Source organism: Salvelinus alpinus, chromosome 15 (genome assembly GCF_045679555.1).
Source record: "Salvelinus alpinus chromosome 15, SLU_Salpinus.1, whole genome shotgun sequence".
Lineage (NCBI taxonomy): Eukaryota > Metazoa > Chordata > Actinopteri > Salmoniformes > Salmonidae > Salvelinus > Salvelinus alpinus.
In genome coordinates, this window is record NC_092100.1 from 13,181,628 (window position 1) to 13,207,980 (window position 26,353).

The following is a 26,353-nucleotide window of genomic DNA, read 5'->3' on the forward strand; positions in this document are numbered from 1 at the left end:
CTGGGAGCTGAGGGGGGTCGGTAGCAGGCGGCAACAGTGAGAGACTTATTTCTGGAGAGATTAATTTTTAAAATTAGAAGTTCGAACTGTTTGGGCATAGACCTGGAAAGTATGACAGAACTTTGCAGGCTATCTCTGCAGTAGATTGCAACTCCTCCCCCTTTGGCAGTTCTATCTTGACGGAAAGTGTTATAGTTGGGTATGGAAATCTCAGAATTTTTGGTGGCCTTCCTAAGCCAGGATTCGGACACGGCAAGGACATCAGGGTTGGCAGAGTGTGCTAAAGCGGTGAGTAAGGCAAACTTAGGGAGGAGGCTTCTGATGTTGACATGCATGAGGCCAAGGCTTTTTCGATCACAGAAGTCAACAAATGAGGGTGACTGGGGACATGCAGGGCCTGGGTTTACCTCCACATCACCCGAGGAACAGAGGAGTAGTAGGATGAGGGTGCGGCTAAAGGCTATCAAAACAGGTCGCCTAGAGCGTTGGGGACAAAGAATAAAAGGAGCAGATTTATGGGCGTGGTAGAATAGATTCTGGGCATAATGTGCAGACAGGGGTATGGTGGGGCGTGGGTACAGCGGAGGCAAGCCCAGGCACTGGGTGATGATAAGAGAGGTTGTATCTCTGGACATGCTGGTCTCAATGGGTGAGGTCACCGCATGTGTGGGGGGTGGGACCAAGGAGGTATCAGAGGTACGGAGAGTGGAACTACAGGGTCCATTGCAAACCAAAACAATGATAATGATAACTAGCCTGAACAACAGTATGCAAGGCATATTGATGTTTGAGAGAGACATACAATAAGGCATAAAGTGATTGCAGGTCTTGATTGGGAGAGCTAGCTAAAACAACAGGTAAGATAACAGCAGCAATAACAGGGTGCTAGTCTAACACAGCAACAACAGGTAAAAATGGCGACGACTAGGCAGAGAGGGTCGGATTAACTACACACAGATCCTGAGTTAAAGCACAGAGCCGACAGATAAAACACAAATAAACAGAATGGAGTACCGTGAATTAATGGACAGTCAAGCATGCATCAGCTATGTAGCCAAGTGATCATAGTGTCCAGGGGGCAGCCGTAGATGGAGCAGGGAGGCCTCCACTAAGCTAGCACGCGGCGTTTAAAGTTAGTAGCCCGGGGGGTGGTCTGCTCAGACGGAGGGGGTCTGCTCAGACGTGGTCGTGTCGACAGAGAATCCAAGCCAGATGGCGATGGCGAAAGAGAGGTTGTGAATTGTAGAATTGTGTTTGCTAACTGGTGCTAGCTTCGTGGCAGTGGCGCTAGCTGCGCTAGCCGCAAGCTAGCTGTGAGGATCAGAAGCAGTGGCTCAGGGATTACGGCAGGAATCCGGCGTTGTTGTCGAGAGACAGTCCGATGCTGGTAAATTGGTGAGTAATATCCAGGCTAATAACAGGGCTGGTGTCTGTGCAGAAGGTAAAAGCTACTAGCAGCGGCAAAAAAATGGCTAAATTAGCTTGTAGCTGGTATTGTAGCCCAAGAATTCGCTGGTAGACCTCTTCAGCTAGCCGGCAGATGGGCCTAGCTCGAGGCTAGCTCAAGGCTAACTGGTGCTTGCTTCGGGACAGAGGTGTTAGCCAGTAGTAGCCACTCGGTTGCAGCTAGCTAGCTGTGATGATACGGTGTAATTGTCCAGAGCTTGCGTCAGGAATCCGGTGATGTGGTAGAGAAAAAGCAGTCCTATATGCTCTGGGTTGATATCGCGCTTGCAGACTGGCAGGTATTGGCCCGGTATTGAAGCTGGCTGTGTCCGAGTTGAGGGTGAAGACCGCAGCAGTGGCTAACTGACTACTAGCTAGTAGCTAGTTATCTGGCTAGCTTCTGATTGGGGTTACGGTTCTAAAGTATAAAAAAATAGCAGGTCCGTACCACATTGGGTGAGGCGGAATGTAGGAATGTATATTCAGTTCCTAGATGGAAAGTGAAATTAAAATATATACGAAATGTATACGAAAAATACGAAAACTATTTACACGGGACAGGACAAAACAAAGACTCGTCCGACTGCTACGCCATCTTGGATTCAAGTGATGGCCTTGAGATAGAAGCTGTTTTTCAGTCTCTCGGTCCCTGCTTTGATGCACCTGTACTGACCTCGCCTTCTGGATGATAGCGGGGTGAACAGGCAGTGGCTTGGGTGGTTGTTGTCCTTGATGATCTTTATGGCCTTCCTGTGACATCGGGTGGTGTAGGTGTCCTGGAGGGCAGGTAGTTTGCCCCCGGTGATGCGTTCTGCAGACCTCACTACCCTCTGGAGAGCCTTACGGTTGTGGGCGGAGCAGTTGCCGTACCAGGCGGTGATACAGCCCGACAGGATGCTCTCGATTGTGCATCTGTAGAAGTTTGTGAGTGCTTTTGGTGACAAGCCGAATTTCTTCAGCCTCCTGAGGTTGAAGAGGCGCTGCTGCGCCTTCTTCACAACGCTGTCTGTGTGGGTGGACCAATTCAGTTTGTCCGTGATGTGTACACCGAGGAACTTAAAACTTTCCACCTTCTCCACTACTGACGCGTCGATGTGGATAGGGGGGTGCTCCCTCTGCTGTTTCCTGAAGTCCACAATCATCTCCTTTGTTTTGTTGACGTTGAGTGTGAGGTTATTTTCCTGACACCACACTCCGAGGGCCCTCACCTCCTCCCTGTAGGCCGTCTCGTCGTTGTTGGTAATCAAGCCTACCACTGTAGTGTCATCCGCAAACTTGATGATTGAGTTGGAGGCGTGCATGGCCACGCAGTCGTGGGTGAACAGGGAGTACAGGAGAGGGCTCAGAACGCACCCTTGTGGGGCCCCAGTGTTGAGGATCAGCGGGGTGGAGATGTTGTTACCTACCCTCACCACCTGGGGGCGGCCCGTCAGGAAGTCCAGGACCCAGTTGCACAGGGCGGGGTCGAGACCCAGGGTCTCGAGCTTGATGACGAGTTTGGAGGGTACTATGGTGTTAAATGCTGAGCTGTAATCGATGAACAGCATTCTCACATAGGTATTCCTCTTGTCCAGATGGGTTAGGGCAGTGTGCAGTGTGGTTGCGATTGCGGCGTCTGTGGACCTATTGGGTCGGTAAGCAAATTGGAGTGGGTCTAGGGTGTCCGGTAGGGTGGAGGTGATATGGTCCTTGACTAGTCTCTCAAAGCACTTCATGATGACGGAAGTGAGTGCTACGGGGCGGTAGTCGTTTAGCTCAGTTACCTTAGCTTTCTTGGGAACAGAAACAATGGTGGCCCTCTTGAAGCATGTGGGAACAGCAGACTGGGATAAGGATTGATTGAATATGTCCGTAAACACACCAGCCAGCTGGTCTGCGCATGCTCTGAGGACGCGGCTGGGAATGCCGTCTGGGCCTGCAGCCTTGCGAGGGTTAACACGTTTAAATGTTTTACTCACCTCGGCTGCAGTGAAGGAGAGCCCGCAGGTTTTGGTAGCGGGCCGTGTCAGTGGCACTGTATTGTCCTCAAAGCGGGCAAAAAAGTTATTTAGCCTGTCTGGGAGCAAGACATCCTGGTCCGCGACGGGGCTGGTTTTCTTTTTGTAATCCGTGATAGACTGTAGACCCTGCCACATACCTCTTGTGTCTGAGCTGTTGAATTGCGACTCTATTTTGTCTCTGTACTGGGACTTAGCCTGTTTGATTGCCTTGCGGAGAGAATAGCTACACTGTTTGTATTCGGTCATGTTTCCGGTCACCTTGCCCTGGTTAAAAGCAGTGGTTCGCGCTTTCAGTTTCACGCGAATGCTGCCGTCAATCCACGGTTTCTGGTTTGGGAATGTTTTAATCGTTGCTGTGGGTACGACATCGTCAATGCACTTCCTAATGAACTCGCTCACCGAATCAGCATATTCGTCCATGTTGTTGTTGGACGCAATGCGGAACATATTCCAATCCGCGTGATCGAAGCAGTCTTGAAGCGTGGAATCAGATTGGTCGGACCAGCGTTGAACAGACCTGAGCGCGGGAGCTTGTTGTTTTAGTTTCTGTTTGTAGGCTGGAATCAACAAAATGGAGTCGTGGTCAGCTTTTCCGAAAGGAGGGCGGGGGAGGGCCTTATATGCGTCGCGGAAGTTAGTATAGCAATGATCCAGGGTTTTACCAGCCCTGGTAGCACAATCGATATGCTGATAGAATTTAGGGAGTTTTGTTTTTAGATTAGCCTTGTTAAAATCCCCAGCTACGATGAATGCAGCCTCAGGGTGTGTGGTTTCCAGTTTACAAAGAGTCAGATAAAGTTCGTTCAGGGCCATCGATGTGTCTGCTTGGGGGGGAATATATACGGCTGTGATTATGATCGAAGAGAATTCCCTTGGTAGATAATGCGGTCGACATTTGATTGTGAGGAGTTCTAGATCAGGTGAACAGAATGACTTGAGTTCCTGTGTGTTGTTATGATGATCACACCACGTCTCGTTAATCATAAGGCATACCCCCCCGCCCCTCTTCTTACCAGAAAGATGTATGTTTCTGTCGGCGCGATGCGTGAAGAAACCAGCTGGCTGCACCGACTCCGTTAGCGTCTCTTGAGTTAGCCATGTTTCCGTGAAGCAGAGCACGTTGCAATCCCTGATGTCTCTCTGGAATGTTACCCGTGCTCGGATTTCATCAACCTTATTGTCAAGAGACTGGACATTGGCGAGTAGTATGCTAGGGAGTGGAGCGCGATGTGCCCGTCTCCGAAGCCTGACCAGGAGACCGCTACGTTTGCCCCTTTTACGGCATCGTATAGGGTCCCCGGCTGGGATCAGATCCATTGTATTGGGTGGAAGGCAAAACACTGGATCCGTTTCGGGAAAGTCATATTCCTGGTTATAACGATGGTGAGTTGACGTTAATCGTATATTCAGTAGTTCCTCCCGACTGTATGTAATGAAACCTAAGATTACCTGGGGTACCGATGTAAGAAATAACACATAAAAAAACAAAATACTGCATATTTTCCAAGAAACGCGAGGCGAGGCGGCCATCTCGGTCGGCGCCGGAAGAGCAAGAGTGTGATGACGCTTATGGTTTGTGGGAAACGACCAATCAAACGAGGGAGTTGCATGCCGACCAGATTGCAGGGGCAGGCGAGAGACCTGCTTTTCTTTTATCTAGTGATCCATCAATGATTTGGTTATTTATTAGATTTAATAAAACCAACCGTTCTAAATGCAAAGTGCTAATCAGATGTCTTATTCAAACTCAGTTTGCAAGCTTATCATGATGTTTGCCCTTAGTCAAAGTTACTCCAATATCTGCATTGTTTATAAAATGGCATGTAGGTAAACAAATTAACACAAATACACAAATCCATTTATTTTATTTTATTATTGGCGGATTATTGTATGATTTAAGATGAAAACGTGTTACTTTATTTGGCACTTAGGCACTTACTACAGTCATGTATTTATTTAATACAACATAGCCTTGCAGTTCACCTTTTTGGTATTTATTAAAATAACAACTGACTGGACTTACAGTATATGGCACTTTCTAGACACCCAAAGCTCTTCACAGTGCAAAAGGTAACTCACCACCCTAACACCACTCTATAGAGGGGTAACACACCACCCTAACACCACTCTACACAGGGGTAACTCACCACCCTAACACCACTCTACACAGGGGTAACTCACCACCCTAACACCACTCTATAGAGGGTTAACTCACCACCCTAACACCACTCTACGCAGGGTTAACTCACCACCCTAACACCACTCTACGCAGGGTTAACTTACCACGCTAACACCACTCTACACAGGGTTAACTCACCACCCTAACACCACTCTACACAGGGGTTAACTCACCACCCTAACACCACTCTACACAGGGTTAACTCACCACCCTAACACCACTCTCTACAGGGGTAACTCACCACCCTAACACCACTCTCTACAGGGGTAACTCACCACCCTAACACCACTCTATACAGGGTTAACTGACCACCCTAACCCCACTCTATACAGGGATAACTCACCACCCTAACCCCACTCTATACAGGGGTAACTCACCACCCTAACCCCACTCTATACAGGGGTAACTCACCACCCTAACCCCACTCTATACAGGGGTAACTCACCAGCCTAACCCCACTCTATACAGGGGTAACTCACCAGCCTAACCCCACTCTATACAGGGGTAACTCACCAGCCTAACCCCACTCTATACAGGGGTAACTCACCAGCCTAACCCCACTCTATACAGGGGTAACTCACCACCCTAACCCCACTCTATACAGGGGTAACTCACCACCCTAACCCCACTCTATACAGGGGTAACTCACCACCCTAACCCCACTCTATACAGGGGTAACTCACCACCCTAACCCCACTCTATACAGGGGTAACTCACCACCCTAACCCCACTCTATACAGGGGTAACTCACCACCCTAACCCCACTCTATACAGGGGTAACTCACCACCCTAACCCCACTCTATACAGGGGTAACTCACCACCCTAACCCCACTCTATACAGGGGTAACTCACCACCCTAACCCCACTCTATACAGGGGTAACTCACCACCCTAACCCCACTCTATACAGGGGTAACTCACCACCCTAACCCCACTCTATACAGGGGTAACTCACCACCCTAACCCCACTCTATACAGGGGTAACTCACCACCCTAACCCCACTCTATACAGGGGTAACTCACCACCCTAACCCGACTCTATACAGGGGTAACTCACCACCCTAACCCCACTCTATACAGGGGTAACTCACCACCCTAACCCCACTCTATACAGGGGTAACTCACCACCCTAACCCCACTCTATACAGGGGTAACTCACCACCCTAACCCCACTCTATACAGGGGTAACTCACCATCCTAACCCCACTCTATACAGGGGTAACTCACCAGCCTAACCCCACTCTATACAGGGGTAACTCACCAGCCTAACCCCACTCTATACAGGGGTAACTCACCAGCCTAACCCCACTCTATACAGGGGTAACTCACCAGCTTAACCCCACTCTATACAGGGGTAACTCACCAGCCTAACCCCACTTTATACAGGGGTAACTCACCAGCCTAACCCCACTCTATACAGGGGTAACTCACCAGCCTAACCCCACTCTATACAGGGGTAACTCACCAGCCTAACCCCACTCTATACAGGGGTAACTCACCAGCCTAACCCCACTCTATACAGGGGTAACTCACCACCCTAACCCCACTCTATACAGGGGTAACTCACCACCCTAACCCCACTCTATACAGGGGTAACTCACCAGCCTAACCCCACTCTATACAGGGGTAACTCACCAGCCTAACCCCACTCTATACAGGGGTAACTCACCACCCTAACCCTACTTACACTCTTAATTTGTATGTATTTTATTGGCCCATCCACCCCCCTCTTAGGAGGACAAAGGTAACTTTTGTTTTCCATTTTAGGTTTTTACAGATATTTTGTTACATAATACATTATTTATACACTTTACATACATGGTACTTTTATAGCCCTACACAATATTACACGATAGGAATACAGTTCAATATACACATTACACATAAAAAGGTACTGCAAAAAGTGCCACGGGTGTCACGCCCTGACCTTAGAGAGCCTTTTTATTCTCTATTTGGTTAGGTCAGGGTGTGACTTGGGTGGGCAAATGTGTTCCAATTTCGTTGTTGGCCGGGTATGGTTCCCAATCAGAGGCAGCTGTCTAGCGATTGGGGATCATACTTAGGCAGCCTGTTTTCCACCTGAGTTTGTGGGATCTTGTTTTTTGCACAGTTACTAGGTAGCATGTAGAACGTTACGTTCGTTTATTCTTTTGTTGTTTTGTTGGTGTTCATCTTAACAAAGAAAGATGTAGGCTTACCACACTGCGCCTTGGTCTCCGTCTATCAACGAGCGTAACAACAGGAGTTGGGAAACCCGTTTAAAGGCCCAACTTCTTGCATTTTATTGAGGAACATTCCATTGTTAGTAATTCAACATTAATCAAATGAAATGAATGTTGTAAACGTGTATGGAATGAATTACAGTGATCTGTGTTTGAACCTCCTGCCTTCTTGGTCATTTCAGCAGCATATTTATCTTTGGCTGTTTGTCTGTCTTTCCCCCCTGGTGGCATTCATTCATCCCTGTGCCCACAACTTGAAACAGATCACCATTGAATTGAACGCTTTTACTCTCCCAACTGAGCTTTTACTCTCCCTTATGCGAGATAGTTAGCTAGCTCATCTTAGATAAGAGTAGCAATAGTCAGCTACAGTGACTATTCACACCCATTGAATTTTTCCACATTTGGTTGTGTTACAGCCTGAAATAAAACAAATTAATAAATAATGAAAAGCTGGAATGTCTTGAGAAAATAAGTAAGTATTCAAACCCTTTGTTATGGCAAGCCTAAATATGTTCAGGAGTATAAATGTGCTCAACAAGTAATTTAATAAGTTGCATGGAATATGTGTGCAATAGTATTTAATAGTATTTAACATGACTACCTAATTTCTGTGTCCCACACATACAATTATCTGTAACATCCCTCAGTCGAGCAGTGAATTTCAAACACAGATTCAACCACAAAGACCAGGGAGTTTATCCATTGCCTTGTAAAGAAGGGCACCTATTGGCAGATAAGTGAGAAAAAAAGAACAGACACTGAATATCCATTTGAGCATGCTGAAGTTATGAATTACACTTTGGATGGTGTATCAATACACCCAGTCAATACAAAGACACAGGCGTCCTTCCTAACTCAGTCGCCAGAGAGGAAGGAAACCGCTCAGGGATTTTACCATGTTGCCAATGCTGACTTTAAAACAGTTACAGAGTTGAATTAATCTAACAGGAGAAAACTAAGGATGGATCAACAACATTGTAGTTACTCCACAATACGAACCTATTGACAGAGTGAAGAGAAGGAAAACACATATTTCAAAACATACACCCTGTTTGCAACAAGGCACTATGTAATACTGCAAAACATGTGGCAAAGCAATTCACTTTTTGTCCTAGAAACAAAGTGTTATGTTAGGGGAAAGTCCTATACAACACATTGTACCGCTCTCCATATTTTCAAGCATAGTGGTGGCTGCATCATGTTAAGGGTATGCTTGTAATCATTAAGGACTGGGGAGTTTTTTCAGGATAAAAATATGTATGGAATAAAGCTAAGCACAGGCAAAATCATAGAGGATAACCAAGTTCAGTTTGCTTTCCACCAGACACTGGGAGATTAATTCACCTTTCTGCAAGACATTAACAAAAATACAAGGCCAAATCTACACTGGAGTTGCTTATCAAGAAGACAGTGAATGGTCCTGAGTGGCCAAGTTACAGTTTTGAATTAAAACTACGTGAAAATCTATGGCAAGACCTGAAAATAGTTGTCTAGCAGTGATCAACAACCAATTTGTCAGAGCTTGAAGAATAATGGGGAAAAGTTGCACAATCCAGGTGTGGAAAGCTTAGAGACTTACCCAGGAAGACTCACAGCAGTAGAATGGCCTTTCTGAAGAGCTAAATGACTTTCAGCGTGGCACTGTCATAGGATGCCACCTTTACAACAAGTCAGTTCATCAAATGTCTGCCCTGCTAGAGCTGCCCCGGTCAACTGTAAGTGCTGTTATTGTGAAGTGGAAACGTCTAGGAGCAACAACAGCTCATCCGCTGGAACAGTGAAAACACATTCTCCGGGGTGATGAATCACGCTTCACCATCTGGCAGTCCGACGGACAAATCTAGGTTTTGCAGATGCCAGGAGAACGCTACCTGTCCCAATGGATAGTGCCAACTGGAAAGTTTTGTGGAGGAGGAATAATGGTCTGGGCTGTTTTTCATGTTTGGGTTAGGCCCCTTAGTTCCAGTGAAGGGAAATCTTAATGCTACAGCATACAACGACATTCTAGACAATTCTGTGCTTCCAACTTTTTGGCAACAGTTTGGGGAAGGCCCTTTCCTGTTTCACCATGACAATACCCCCATGCACAAAGAGAGGTCCATACAGAAATGGTTTGTCGAGATCGGTGTGGAAGAATTTGACTAGCCTGCACAGAGCCCTGACATCAACTCCATCAAACACCTTTGGGATGAATTGAAACGCCAAATGCTAGCCAGGCAACATCACCCAACATCAGTGTCCGATCTCACTACTGCTATTGTCGCTGAATGGAAGCAAGTCTCCGCAGCAATGTTACAACATCTAGTGGGAAGCCTTCCCAGAAGAGTGGAGGCTGTTATAGCAACAAAGGGGGGACCAACTCCATATTAATGCCCATGATTTTGGAATGAGATGTTTGACGAGCAGGTGTCCACATCATTTTGGTCATATAGTGTATAAACCAGTTCACTGTCTGAGCGCTAACAGCTGTCCCAGGCTAGGTGACAGTTATGGTACATACGCTGACTAGTGTTCACCTGGGGCCTGTAACTCAAATGCTTTACACTTGCACTCGTGTGACAGTAAAGGAGATTGAAAGGGAAATCAAATGTAGCATCTGATCATAGATCCTACAGTGACAGTTGGATCCCGATGTCTACTGTCATGATAACTCTACCATCTGGCTATAAACCATGGTCAACTCCTCTACTTATCTGAACTGTGAGTCTCCCAGTCCCTGCACCTGAAAGAAAGACATTTCTCTCTTGGCAATAAAGTGTGTGTGTGTGTGTGTGTGTGTGTGTGTGTGGCCTGAGTGGGTCTGGATGAGGTGGCATTAAGAGGCTAATAGAGCCATCAAAGCCCCTCGTTATGCGCTAATTAGATAGGCTCTTAAAATACAGATCCCCATTTATCTACCCACTTATTAACACACACTTCTGGCCTCTCTCTCTGTCTCTCAATTCAATTTCAATTAAGGGGCTTTATTGGCATGGGAAACATATGTTTACATTGGCAAAGCAAGTGAAATAGATAATAAAAAAAGTGAAATTGACAATTAATAGTAAACATTACAATCACAACAGTTCCAAAGCAATAGGGACATGTCAAATGTAATATTATGTCTATATACAGTGTTGTAATGATGTGCAAATAGTTAAAGTACAAAAGGGAAAATAAATAAACATAAATATGGGATGTATTTACAATGGTGTTTGTTCTTCACTGGTTGCCCTTTTCTTGTGGCAACAGGTCACAAATCTTGCTGCTGTGATGGCACACCGTGGTATTTTACCCAGTAGATATGAGAGTTTATCAAATTTGGATTTGCTTTCCAATTCTTTGTCGGTCTGTGTAATATGAGGGAAATATGTGTCTCTAATATCCTCACTCACTCACTCACTCACTCACTCACTGCTTAATGGGGGGAAATGAAAGGCTCATTCTACAAAGCTGATTGTATCAAGCACTTTGGCCCTGAACACTCACATACAATGGGACTAGATAGCAGGGGACCTCGAGTTACGGATGCACAATTGCACGAATGCATGAACGCGCAGACACACACACACACACACACACACACACACACACACACACACACACACACACACACACACACACACACACACACACACACACACACACACACACACACACACACACACACACACACACACACACACACACACACACACACACACACACACACACACACACACACACACACACACACACACACACACACACACACACACACACACACACACACACCTGTCCTCCATACACCACAGGTGTGAGTGGGTGGAAACAGTAAAACAGGACTAATATGAATCAGTAGAAAGACCAGAAAGACCAGCAGTAGAAAGACCACACATAGCCCTCAAAGTGACCCTGCTTCCTCTCCTCATACAGATAGCATCAGAAACTGTCTCACAGTCACGTACCACTGCTGCGGGTATGAGGGACATAGTATAGAAAGACCTGGACCCGTATTTATGAATCGTCTTAGAGTTTTAACTTTAGAATCACATGGACAGGGGTCCTGATCAGTCTGTCTAACTGTCAGTCTGCCTAACTATCTAACTGTCAGTCTGTCTAACTGTCTAACTGTCAGTCTGTCTAACTGTCTAACTGTCTAACTGTCAGTCTGTCAGTCTGTCTAACTGTAACTGTCAGCCTGTCTAACTGTCCGTCTGTCAAACTGTCAGTCTGTCTAACTGTCAGTCTGTCTAACTGTCTAACTGTCAGTCTGTCTAACTGTAACTGTCAGTCTGTCTAACTGTAACTGTCAGTCTGTCTAACTGTCAGTCTGTCTAACTGTAACTGTCAGCCTGTCTAACTGTCCGTCTGTCCAACTGTCCGTCTGTCCAACTGTCAGTCTGTCTAACTGTCAGTCTGTCTAACTGTCAGTCTGTCTAACTGTCAATCTGTCTAACTGTCAGTCTGTCTAACTGTCAGTCTGTCTAACTGTCAGTCTGTCTAACTGTCAGTCTGTCTAACTGTCAATCTGTCTAACAGTCGGTCTGTCGGTCGGTCGGTCGGTCTGTCAGTCTGTCTGTCTGTTTAACTGTCATTCTGTCGGTCTGTCTAACTGTCTGTCCACCTGTCTGTCTGTCTGTCTGTTTGTCAGTCTGTTTCTGTCATTCTGTCGGTCTGTCTGTCTGTCTGTCTCTCTGTGTCAGTCTGCCTGTCTGTTTTCTCATTTAGCGGGCCAGAGGGACTGAACATAACAGTGGTTGCCTTATTTAGGGCTAGGTAGTCAGCCAGACAGCCAGCCAGCCAGCCAGACAAGACAAGACACCGATCCAGCACTATCACTGGGATAAGGGCAGCCAAGTAAACAGAGTCTTTATAACACAGTGGAGAAACACAGTGGCTGATGTTCTGTGCCAGCGTGTGTGTGCGTTTGCACACATGCACGCGTTCGACCGCATGTGTCTGTAGCCCTGGTGAGCTTGATCCTGTGTGGTGCTCATCAATACCCCCAGCAATACTCCCTCCCGGTCTGCTAACACTGAAGAACAAAGAGCTCTGGCAGTGTTGGCCAGCGTTCGGCCAGTTATAGATCCTCACCTCTCTGTTTTTGTTCAATCAGGTCATGCTGTGGTGCTGTAGTGAGGACACTTTCAGTTGAATGTTTAATCTCCTTTATGAACATGGCTTCAAAAGAGCGACTTTAGCATGCGCTAATGAGGCTGGATCATCTCCAGTTAGAAGCTAGACCCAGCGGCAGGTCTAGCCCACCCAAACATAGTGGTAAGATACTGCGTTAATACTGACTGTCCTGGGATTTTGGACATTTAATAGTGCATAATTCTGTATAACATTCTCCGCTTTACAATGTGCCTGGCTGGCACAGAATATAATTAATCATTTCCGTGACACCCACAGTAAAGCTGCTAAATCTGCTGATAGTTTTAGATTATTTTCTTAGAGAGACAGCTTGACCGAGGAGTAAACATACCACACAGCAAGAGGGGTGGATATAGGTCACTTCACACTATCACAATTCCTAAAATAATGTGGATTATTTTATGACATGGGGTTGATTTCATTACAGACTGACCTCTTAATTTGCCTGCCCCTAACAAGGCTTGTGCTGTCCAGCACAGCTTGTATGGTCTATGGGAGTCAATTAGTGTCATCTCCATACTAACGACTTGTGTAACAGAGAATGTCTGTGTACTGCGATGGGTGGCTATTGAGATGGCTTCAGATGGCTTATTCAGTCAGGGTAACCCATCCACTATCCAGCCTTCTCAACCCAGCCTTCTGCCAGAATAGCCTTGACACAAACTAGTGGTGCCCGGGTCAGCTGTTTGTTCAGCCACACCTGCCCACAAGTGCTAATAACCCATCCGCACACATCCGACTATATGTAATAAAGTGGAAATCTGAGGCCGCACCAGATCCTAACCCTCTAATATAGAAAATGCGCTGTAGGCTATAGTCAGAGATAGCGGAAGGATTTTTTGACAAGTGGTGCCGATTCTTTTGTTGTTGCCTGATTTTAATGTTTATCCTTATAATTTACAACATTTGTTAGTCAACTTGCTCACCAGAATAATGTCATAAATTGATAGAATGAATGCTTCAATCTGTAAAGTTCTCTGTCTTCTCTGCTTCTTTTGCGGAACAAAGTCATTTAGGGACTAGGGAGAAAATACAACAGGCAAAGTCATTTAGGGACTAGGGAGAAAATACAACAGGCAAAGTCATTTAGGGACTAGGGAGAAAATACAACAGGCAAAGTCATTTAGGGACTAGGGAGAAAATACAAGAAACAAAGTCATTTAGGGACTAGGGAGAAAATACAAGAAACAAAGTCATTTAGGGACTAGGGAGAAAATACAAGAAACAAAGTCATTTAGGGACTAGGGAGAAAATACAAGAAACAAAGTCATTTAGGGACTAGGGAGAAAATACAAGAAACAAAGTCATTTAGGGACTAGGGAGAAAATACAAGAAACAAAGTCATTTAGGGACTGGGGAGAAAATGTAACAAACAAATTGGGAAAGATCTTCTGTGCAAAATGTCTGTGGGTTATGAGTCAACCTGCGCAAACACACATCACTGATTAGCACCATAATAAAGAGCTGAGACAACACAGGTTATATACTGCAGGACCGCTGTTTTCCTACCAATTACCAGGTCAGTGATACTGCAGAACCACTGTTTTCCTACCAATTACCAGGTCAGTGATACTGCAGGACCACTGTTTTCCTACCAATTACCAGGTCAGTGATACTGCAGAACCGCTGTTTTCCTACCAATTACCAGGTCAGTGATACTGCCGGACCACTGTTTTCCTACCAATTACCAGGTCAGTGATACTGCAGGACCGCTGTTTTCCTACCAATTACCAGGTCAGTGATACTGCCGGACCACTGTTTTCCTACCAATTACCAGGTCAGTGATACTGCAGGACCGCTGTTTTCCTACCAATTACCAGGTCAGTGATACTGCAGGACCGCTGTTTTCCTACCAATTACCAGGTCAGTGATACTGCAGGACCGCTGTTTTCCTACCAATTACCAGGTCAGTGATACTGCAGGACCGCTGTTTTCCTACCAATTACCAGGTCAGTGATACTGCAGGACCACTGTTTTCCTACCAATTACCAGGTCAGTGATACTGCAGGACCGCTGTTTTCCTACCAATTAGGTCAGTGATACTGTAGGACCACTGTTTTCCTACCAATTAGGTCAGTGATTTACGGTCACAGTGGATTGGTATTATCGGTGGTGCGCAGGGCGTGTTTAGTTTGTCTGTGATTCTCCTCAGTAAGCGTCTGTTTGACATTTCTAACCTCTCTATCAGTCTGAGGGATTTTTTAGACTCCGTGGACAGAACAGGCACAGACCAGGGACAATCCAGGGACAAAACAGGGACAGAAAAGGTACGGGACAGAACATGGACAGAACAGGGACAGAACAGGGACAGAACAAGGACAGACCAGGGACAGACCAGGGACAGACCAGGGACAGACCAGGGACAGAACATGGACAGACCAGGGACAGACCAGGGACAGAACAGGGACAAACCACAGACAGAACTGTCTGGTTAGACTGTAAACTCTCCTTCCAGACTCATATTAAACATCTCCAATCCAAAATTAAATCTAGAATCAGCTTCCTATTTCGCAACAAAGCCTCCTTCACTCACGCCGCCAAACATACCCTCGTAAAACTGACTATCCTCCCAATCCTCGACTTTGGCGATTTCATTTACAAAATAGCCTCCAACACTCTACTCAGCAAACTGGATGTTAGTCTATCACAGTGTCATCCGTTTTGTCACCAAAGCCCCATATACCACCCACCACTGTGACCTGTATGCTCTCGTTGGCTGGCCCTCGCTACATATTTGTCGCCAGACCCACTGGCTCCAGGTCTTCTATAAGTCTTTGCTAGGTAAAGCTGAGGCTCACTGGTCACGATAACAACACCCACCCGTAGCACGCGCACCAGCAGGTATATCTCACTGGTCATCCCCAAAGCCAACTCCTCCTTTGGCCACCTTTCCTTCCAGTTCTCTGCTGCCAATGACTGGAACGATTGCAAAAATCGCTGAAGTTGGAGACTCCCTCACTAACTTTAAACATCAGCTATCTGAGCAGCTAACCGATCGCTGCAGCTGAACACAGCCCATCTGTAAATAGCCCATCCATTCTACCTACCTCATCCCCATATTGTTTTTATTTACTTTTTTGCACACCAGTATTTCTACTAGCACATCATCATCTGCACATCTATCACCCCAGTATTAATTTGCAAAATTGGCCTACTATGGCCTATTTATTGCCTTACCTCCTCACGCCATTTGCACACACTGTATATAGACTTTTTTCTATTGTGTTATTGACTGTACGTTTGTCTATTCCATGTGTATTTCTGTGTTGTTGTTTGTTTCGCACTGCTTTGCTTTTTCTTGGCCAGGTCGCAGTTGTAAATGAGAACTTGTTCTCAACTGGCCTACCTGGTTAAATAAGAACACAGACAGACCAGGAACAGAACAGGGGATGTGTTCAGTGATCCACAACCGTTGCCCCCGTCCCCTTCACCCTAGACTTCATCACCCTATTCCCTATATAGTGCACTCCCCCACACAAGGCTCTGGTCAAAAGTAATTACTATATATGGAATAATAGGGGGCCATTTGGGACGCAGCCTTCCCTACATCCAGCCACCCAAAGCCCCCCCGCCACCCTTCATCTCCCCTCTACACTTGTGGTCTCCATCTCCCTCCACGGTTCTTTGAAGTGAGATCAGAGAGAGAGGCGTTCAGACCATGTGATGCAGCAGGTCCATCAGGTCCATCAGGTGCAGGGAGACAGAGGCTCTGTTGAAGCAGACTGTTGTTTTAACGACCCCTGGTCCTCTCTCATAAACTCTCTCTCTGTCACCTCAACCCACGTCCTCTCAGTCTACACTGCTGTTCAATATGAGGAGAATGCAGAAAGATAAGATGCACACCCTTGGGAATAGGGTGCTATTTAGGACGAAGCCTTACCCTCTCTCTCCCCATGTTACTGTAAAAGTCCTCCAGTCTGGCCGCTGGGCTGACTGACACACTTTAACTGGGCTCCTTTTAGACCTGAATGAGGACATATGGATTCCATGTCACTCGCAGACAACCCCCCTTGTGTCTATACACTGAGTGGGTGTGTGTGGTGGCTGGTTGAGGATATGGGCACTACAGACGACAGTACAGTGAATGTTACTTGGGACTATAGAGGTTGTTTGGAGTGGGAGGCAGTTTAGGGCAGACAGTTACGAGGCAGTCTAGGGCAGACCGTTTCGAGGCAGTCTAGGGCAGACAGTTACGAGGCAGTTTTGAGCAGACCGTTACGAGCCAGTCTAGGACAGATGTGGTGTAAAGAGGTTGTTATGGATTAAATGAATGTTAGGGGTTGGAATAACAAGTCCTAAGGATAGTTTGGGATGGGGGTTTCTACTCTGTGTGTGGGTGGTATGGATGGAAGGATAATGTAGCAATGTGCTGTGTGGGTGGGTGGGTGTTATGGAAGGGTAATGTATCAATGTGCTGTGGGTGGGTGTTATGGAAGGATACTGTATCAATGTGCTGTGTGGGTGGGTGGGTGTTATGGAAGGATAATGTATCAATGTGCTGTGTGGGTGGGTGTTATGGAAGGATAATGTATCAATGTGCTGTGGGGTGGGTGGGTGTTATGGAAGGATAATGTATCAATGTGCTGTGTGGGTGGGTGGGTGTTATGGAAGGATAATGTATCAATGTGCTGTGGGGTGGGTGGGTGTTATGGAAGGATAATGTATCAATGTGCTGTGTGGGTGGGTGGGTGTTATGGAAGGATAATGTATCAATGTGCTGTGTGTGTGGGTGGGTGTTATGGAATGATAATGTATCAATGTGCTGTGGGGTGGGTGGGTGTTATGGAAGGATAATGTATCAATGTGCTGTGTGGGTGGGTGGGTGTTATGGAATGATAATGTATCAATGTGCTGTGGGGTGGGTGGGTGTTATGGAAGGATAATGTATCAATGTGCTGTGTGGGTGGGTGGGTGTTTTGGAATGATAATGTATCAATGTGCTGTGGGGTGGGTGGGTGTTATGGAAGGATAATGTATCAATGTGCTGTGTGGGTGGGTGGGTGTTATGGAAGGATAATGTATCAATGTGCTGTGTGGGTGGGTGTTATGGAAGGATAACTTCTACCACTTCCACACACTGCTGCTCCTGGCCAGACCAGATGAAGGGAACGAGAAAGAAAAAGAGAATAACAGCCCCCCCCCCCCCCCCCCCGTCACCCCGCCAGGATGAAAGCTCCCCACTTAAGAGTACATTAGAAGAACAAATTACTGCCACGACAGGAGGGCAACAGTCAAACACGACCCTCGAACATCAAACACAGTCACCGTCTCATTCATATGCTTCTTCTTATCTCAGACAATGTGTCTGAAATCCCAAAGTGCAGTCCACATGGTCCAGACATTCTCTTCATCTACAGTATGGTAACACAGCTGTCAAATGGATCGTACCATTAGAAGATCCCTTTGATTTGGGGGATGTTTGGTTGGGTTATTCTATCTCTTTCTGAACGTAACCCCGCTCAGTCTAATGCTAACTTATGTGTGTGGCAAAGAGAGGAGAGATCTCTGTAGCAGATGTACAGTACGTCCACTCACACCATGACTCAGAAACTCTGCAACTTGACGGAGTCTCGGATTAACGCTCCTGTTCCCAGTCACTTGAATTGGACACAGATATGGGGGAAATCTTCCTTATCAGGATGGGTGGCAAAATCTGCTGTTGAGGGACTGTGGGAATTCTATGGGATAACTGGATAGAAAACAACTAAATCCTCCACTGATGGGGAAGCGAGGCCCAGGGAAGTTACCAGAATGGGAGAGGGGAAACATTTGAGCGTAACACTCCAGGGCTTGGTTCACCAGATGTGTTCAGTGTTTAAGAGTCCTCTACGGTCTGTTATACACGCCTGTTATGGAACTCAAGGGAACACCAAACCTAACTGTACAGAATCAATATCCCATAGACTAATGGTAGGCTACATTCTAAATGACAATGTGTTCCCACAGTAGTGCACTGCGTAGGGAATAGGGGGCCATACGGGACACAGGTGCAGACTTGCCACAGGGATTCATTCTCATGTGATGCTTTATGGGTTTAGTTGGTTCCAGACACAGTTTACGTGTGTGTGTGTGTGTGTGTGTGTGTGTGTGTGTGTGTGTGTGTGTGTGTGTGTGTTCTTTCAGAGCAGCTGTCCAGCTGAGGGTGTATTGATTGATGTCTCCTGTAAGACATACTGTTTACATCTAACAGAGGAGGAGATCAATAGGGACCATTCCATGTTCATGCATACACATCTATCTGCTCTTTATTCCCAAGATGTAGTCTCACACACACACACATACACAACACACATTCCACACACAGAGACAGACACACACACACACCACGCACAGACAGACAGACACACACACACACACACACATACATACACACACACATTCCACGCACAGAGACAGACAGACACAGACACACACCACGCACAGAGACAGACACACACACATACCACGCATAGAGACAGACAGACAGACAGACACACACACACACACACACATACCACGCATAGAGACAGACAGACACACACATACCACGCACAGAGACACACACACACACACACACACACATACCACGCACAGAGACAGACACACACACACACACACACAAACCACGCACAGAGACAGACACACACACACCACGCACAGAGACAGACTCACACATACCACGCACAGAGACACACACACACACACATACCACGCACAGAGACAGACACACACACACACACAAACCACGCACAGAGACAGACACACACACACCACGCACAGAGACAGACACACACACACCACGCACAGAGACAGACACACACATAGCACGCACAGAGACAGACACACAGACACACAGACACACAGACACACAGACACACAGACAGACAGACAGAGAGACAGACACCCATACCACACATAGAGACAGACAGACACATAGAGACAGACAGACAGAACAACACACAGACGCATACCACACATAGAGACAGACAGACAGACACACACAACACAGAGACAGACAGACACATGCCACACATAGAGATAGACACACACACACACACACACACACACACACACACACACACACACACACACAGACAGACCACACACAGAGACAGACAGACACACACAGAGACACATAGAGACAGACAGACAGAAAGACACCACACATAGAGACAGACAGACAGACACAAACAGACAGACACAGACACACACCACACATAGAGACAGACAGACAGACACAAACAGACAGACAGACACAGACACATACCACACATAGACAGACAGACACACATAGAGACACACAGACACATACCATACATAGAGACCGACAGACAGAGACAGATAGACAGCTACACCTTTGTCTAATGGCTTTACTTTGCTACAGAATTATTTTCTCACCTGCCCACATTTACTATTCATACAACTAGACACACCAATCAGAACTCTCCCTTATAGTAACTCAACCTCAAAACCATACGGTGTGATAACAACAGGGATTTGAAGGGAAGATCACCACAGTCTGTCTGTCTGGAAAGCTGCAGTAGAATATGTTTTTTCATTCTCTTCTTCTGTTTTTGTATTCTTTTAGTTATACAGCTTAACCCCTAGAAGTTTGAAACATCTCCCTGAGGAAAATCAGCATGATTCGCCTCGCTGGAGACATCTGCCCTTTGAAAGAGAGGAGCCGTTTAAACAGCTGTCACATCTGTTCCTCTGCACATCTTCAGATAAAACGTCTGGGGCCATAATGCTGATCTACTGTAAGGATCAGGCCCTCCCTCTGCCCATGTAGTCTTATTCATTGTGATGTAAAAAAGCAAATCTGATCCTAAATCAACACTCCTACTCTGAGACGATTGGCACATACGGCCCCTGGGATAATGTTGTGTTTGGATACTGGAGAAGAGAAGGGAGACATCAAGCAACACAATGATACTGAAGACATATAAACAAACACTGTGTCAGACAAACAACCAGGATAGCCACAACAAGCCTGTCTAACCAGAGCACATAGAACCGTTTTTAACTCTTGATATACTCACACAAAATATGCCAATTCACAGTGAGCTCCTGTAGATAGATTTCAACTGGAGACTGTATGCTAATGAATGTATCTCCAAGTGCATAGAAGATGGGTAAATCCGTTTGAATTCAATCCCTTTTTGACAGCATCCCTTTTAATTTGAATGAAACCTTTCATACATTTTTGCCCGTTGTAGAAGTGGTCAGAAAGTGACTTTTTGGACCTTAAAGCCCAAACATTCAGGAGATGCTCAAAGTTGACCCATTTCGCATACCCCACCGTACCATGACACATTGTGTTGCAACATCCATGTCTTCATCACTGGAAAAGATAAAAGGTTTAGATTGATAGCAATTTAAAGCTTACAAACAGGGTTTCCAATATGTTTTATTTTACCTTTATTCAACTAGGTAAGTCAGTTAAGAACAAATTCTTATTTTCAATGACAGCCGAGGAACAGTGGGTTAACTGCCTTGTTCAGGGGCAGAACGACAGATTTTTACCTTGTCAGCTCGGGGATTCAATCTTGCAACCTTTCAGTTACAAGTCCAAAGCTTTAACCACTACGCTACTTGCCGCCCCAAATATAAATATAATTTATTGATAGAATAGAGAGGGACATAAAGAATGCCTGTGAACAAACTTGGTGTTTTGTAGTGTGTTTTGTGGTGTATGGGTTGCGCAATATGGGTCATACGAGTCGTACTGTATGGGTCGGTATGTGTGGGTCGTGAGGTATGGATCATGCTGTATGGGTCGTACATGTCCATACGTAGGCTACATGTCCATATATGGTGTCATGTATTATCATGAATGATCATACCGAGGTTTTCTACTTAGCAACCAAAGAGTTTCATCCCTGTACGTTTTGAAGCTTAACACTGTTAGTCAGTCAAGAGGAACCAAATTTCAGACTTTAGAAAAGTGCTGGCAGCTCAACTGCATCAAAGCCCTGAGTTTGCCTGAGCTTCAATCTAATTGGATAAAAAAGGACTAACACTCAGAGTACATTTTTCCAGAACAGATTTGAGCTACATAGCACCACCCACTTTGGGTTCGGCAGCCCTACTCCCTGCCCCCTGTCCATCCATGCCTGTATTTTCATCAAATGATTCTCTGTTTGGAGGTAATATGAGCACACATACACATACAGAAGTGCACACTCGCTTGCGTAATGAACACATACACAAACACACACTCACACGCGCAGGGTGTCGCTCTCGTAATAAGCATATAAACACACGCACACACACAAACACCTGTTTGGCATCTTCCCTTTCCTGTCACTGTTAGGTTTCATTATTGGGATTCCTGCCTGTCATTCACCCGACTGCATTTCAAAACCAGGAAGTTCCACAAAGCCAGACACTCACAGGCTTGCACACACACACACACACACACACACACACACGTACAAACAATCAAACAATCCACTTCTTTTGTTAAGACAAGGCATCCCAGCTCCAGGCCTTGATGTGGGATGAAAAGTATCTTTGTTATATGAGGGGATATCACGGCTCTCCCCCTCCTCCCCCCCTCTCTCATTGTCATTATTTTCAACATGGCCCTCCCCTGATCTACCGAGGATTGTGGGCCCTCTCTCTCTGGGGACTTTCATCTGTCAGGCGCCACCTTGGTGGCCGTGCGGGGGTTAGATTTCCCATCATGCCTTGTGCTGGAGTGCCTGCCTTTCTTCCCACTCTTTGGAGGTGGAGGCAAGACGAGGGCAGGCGAGCGTCGTCGTGCCCCCGCGCCGTCGGGCAATTATCCTCTAGCGTAATGAGGAGCAGCTCTCTCCCCGTCGCTCTGACTGACACCTCTCTCCTTCATGTTGTGAACACAACAGATGGCTCATGATTGCGTGGGTGGCCATATTGAGTTGAGGATGTAATTTGTGGAGGAGAGAGCTGCGTCATTTCTCGTCGCATGGCTGCCTTGCTCGCTCCGTCACCTCGTTATCTCTGAATAGTGTGTTTCTCACTCAAACTTCCTCTCCTCTTATGTTTGTCTTCCACCTTATTGAAAAACTATACATTCAGTGGTAGTACTAATGGTAATCCGTGACCAATAACCAGAAACATGGACTAGTGGCCATTTTTTGTCAGCTCATGTGACGTCCAAGAGAGCGTCACATTCTTTGCACAAGCAGGAAAAGATTTGGGTTAAGATTGTCAGAGTAGAAAGGACACACTGCATAAAGACACACATTAAAAATTCAAGATGTAGGCCTTCCATAACTGTCAATGATTTCATCGATTGTATTGAAACCATGGATAAAAAAAGCATACAATTCCTGCTAGCCTGGTATGAGGATTTTGCTGCGTGTCTTTAAATCACACAGTATTACTTCCAGTATATTACCACCCATATAGATATGCTTGGAGAAGTATATACAGAGGAGGATACTCACAGTGTTCTTTGCGGTCCTCAGGACTAGACGAGGCCTCTCTGTCCGACAGCAGCCCAGACACCGTAAACAACTTCCTCCCAGAATCCTCAGCGGCCTTGAGTGATCCCGGTGAGCCAGAGAGGAAACACCCTCCTCCAAAATCATACTCCTTCCCCTCAGAATCTGTGTAGCAGCCCTTGAGCCTCTTGGCAGGGGTGAAGGCTGACTGATAACCCCTGGCCTCCCTCTCTTCAGGAGGGGAGGAGAAGGGTCGGAAGGCCCCTACCCCAATGTGGTTGAGCATCCCCAGGGAAGGGCAGTCCAGGTTGTTGGGGTGAAACTGGAACTGGGGATGAAGGTGGAGCAGGGAGGCAGGGAAGTCTCTGGCAGGGAAGGAGCCGTGGCCGGAGATAGGCCCCTGATGGTTGTACATGGAGGCAAATGTGTAGGAGCCGGAGGGGAAGGGGAGGTCCTTCTCAGAGATTGGGACTCTGAAGGACCTCGGGGTCTGGCAGGGGACGGAGGCCTGGCAGGGGACGGAGGCATCACGGCCTGTCTTGGCTGTGGAGGCCAGCACCATCAGGGCTGGGGACGCCAGGGGACCGGGCAGGTAGGAGGAGCTGTCCATCTTGAAGGCGGGCCAGTGGAGGTCCATCCAATCCACTCCTCGCTGTCCCTAAAGCGAGAGGGGACTGGTCAATAGGGGATGGGCTTAGTAATGGTGTGCTTTGGAGACAGATGAGGTTGATGCTGAATGACTTCACTGTGAGTCCATCCTCAGTGTTGGGCCAGTAACCGAAATGTCACTGGTTCAGACGAAAATCTGTCGATGGGGCCTTGAGCAAGGCACTTAACCCTAATTGCTCTGCTAAATGATGTACAGTAAATGTAAGACATCTTGATAAAATACTATTGTCACAAATGAGGGTGATATAAGAAAGAGATATGAGGGATGAAAAAGAACTGTGACACAATTAACTGATGCAAATGTTAAATAATAATTTTACCAAAAATAAGACATTTCCATAAGGAATATGCAATCTGGACAGAAAATTATGTTAAGAATGGTAACACACTTTCATAGTCTAAGTAACTAAACTGGGAAATGAAAAGCTGCGCTAGTAACTGAGAATGTGCTGTTAAATTAAATTGAAAGATACATTTAAAAAAAAACATACAAACATACAATAGAAAATAACGTAAAACGCATATATTTCCATGTGCTTGACATTACGTTTTATCAAATAGATCTTTGGGTGAATATAATTTTTTTTGTGTGGTCTGCATAAAACGTTATAAAATAATCCCAATATTGGTGTCTAATTCTAAAATCTAAATGTGAAGATCTTGAAGAGGATTATGAAACGAATCGTTTCTGTTTTCTCAATGCTAAAGTTTCTGAAATTAACATATTTATAGGCTACAAATTATTAATAAAAAATGATGTTCCTTACAGGTTTGGTTATGAAAGAGATCGTTTTGCTATTGACCATCTACACTTATAGTGAACTATGATAGATATATTAGATTTTTTTTTTACATATGAATGTGCAAATTAAAAACTTCTGTTCAACAAAAAACAATCACATGAAAGAGGTCGCATATCTACAGCGTTTTCTCTCGCTCCAAGTGACTTTTTAAACACTACTCAGTCTACCAAAATCTACTATTGTGTACCTTAGCAGCGCTTCCCTTCCTCATTGTTTTACTACTCGGTACTCATTCTAATGTGAAAGCGTAATAACATCCCTTAGACTCCCTTCAAGAGATTTTTTTCAGTTTTGTTAATTTTATGTATTATATAGGTCTATTTAGACTTAACACGCCAAACCTATATATTAGAAACATTTCAAGCCATCCCATGTGTTTGATATATTCCAGAGATGACACACCTTAGTCAACTTGTCAACTAATCATCAAGGCCTTGATTAGGTGAATCAGGCGAGATAGTTCAGAGCCACAACAAAATTGTGAAACGTCTCGGGGTCCCCAAATGAGCGGTTTAAGAACAACGTAAGAAGTTGGACAACGGAATTCCCAACAAACATCTTGAAAAGTAGGCTATTCAAATGTAAAACAAACCCTAATTTGCGAGTAAAAAATAAATAAAAAGCGTAGAAGTCTTCAAGAGCAAATACCTGATAATAAAACATGTATCCAGATAATTATACAAAAATATATATTAATAGGATATTGCATATAGTCCCGACAAGAAGCCAACAAAATGTAGAATAGGCTACACAATAAGGCTATACATGTGCTAATTTAACCCATTAAACCTAGGTTACCATAACAATTTAACAGTTAAGAAGAAGTTGCATATAGGGCTAGAGCTAGGCTACTTACCGAGTTAAAGCGCCGTATTGGACCTGTGTTAACCGCACAAAGAACACTTTCTCAAGTTAGGATGTCAGAGATGGTTGGCACCTTAAAAAAAACACGCGCTTGCAAAAAGTCGCGATTCTTTCCAAGTATAGTGCGGTATTTGTCACGTGGACGGACCAATTCTAATTGTAACAGAAGAGGTGGTGGATTTGTGAGGTTAAAGCGACGCTGGATCAGGCTGTTGTGGCTACTGCTGCTGCTGCTCAGATGCTTGTCCACGCTTCGAGTGATGATCCCCTCTCCCTCTCTTAGCCTACCTTTCCCCTCCGAGTCTGTGAGCTACATTTAGAGTGTTCAATCTGTTATCCTCAGTGCTAGCCTCTATCCTGAACAACAACAACAAACATTATACTAAAATGTGTTTAAACCATATCCAACTGCTTTAAAATAATGTACCTCTGGCAAAGGCACAAATAAGTCACATACATTGCCATTTAAATCCTGATAACAACATGCTTTAGTCCTGATTGTAAACGTGGGGTATTTTTTCTACCCAAAACACAGATGTTCAGGCATAGATATTGTCTCACTTCAACTTAACATTGAGATTTTACGTTTGGCATTGTTTCTTTCCATAAAATAAACTGCACTTTTTGTAATGGCAGTGTAATG

At 45.6% G+C, this 26,353-nt stretch overlaps 1 protein-coding gene across 2 annotated transcripts in view; it reads right to left on the minus strand.

Moving 5' to 3' along the window:
* The window catches only part of rnf220b (ring finger protein 220b), a 71,729-nt gene extending 45,781 nt beyond the window's left edge, over positions 1 to 25,948 (minus strand). For both annotated transcript variants that reach the window (XM_071344249.1, XM_071344248.1), the window contains exons 1-2: positions 25,703 to 25,948; positions 23,378 to 24,032 (exon numbers count right to left, since the gene is read on the minus strand). In XM_071344249.1, the coding sequence (XP_071200350.1) occupies positions 23,378 to 24,011 (634 nt within the window). In that variant the 5' untranslated portion in view covers positions 24,012 to 24,032; positions 25,703 to 25,948. The remainder of the gene's footprint in view (positions 1 to 23,377; positions 24,033 to 25,702) is intronic.
* Between the last annotated feature and the right edge of the window lie 405 nt (positions 25,949 to 26,353).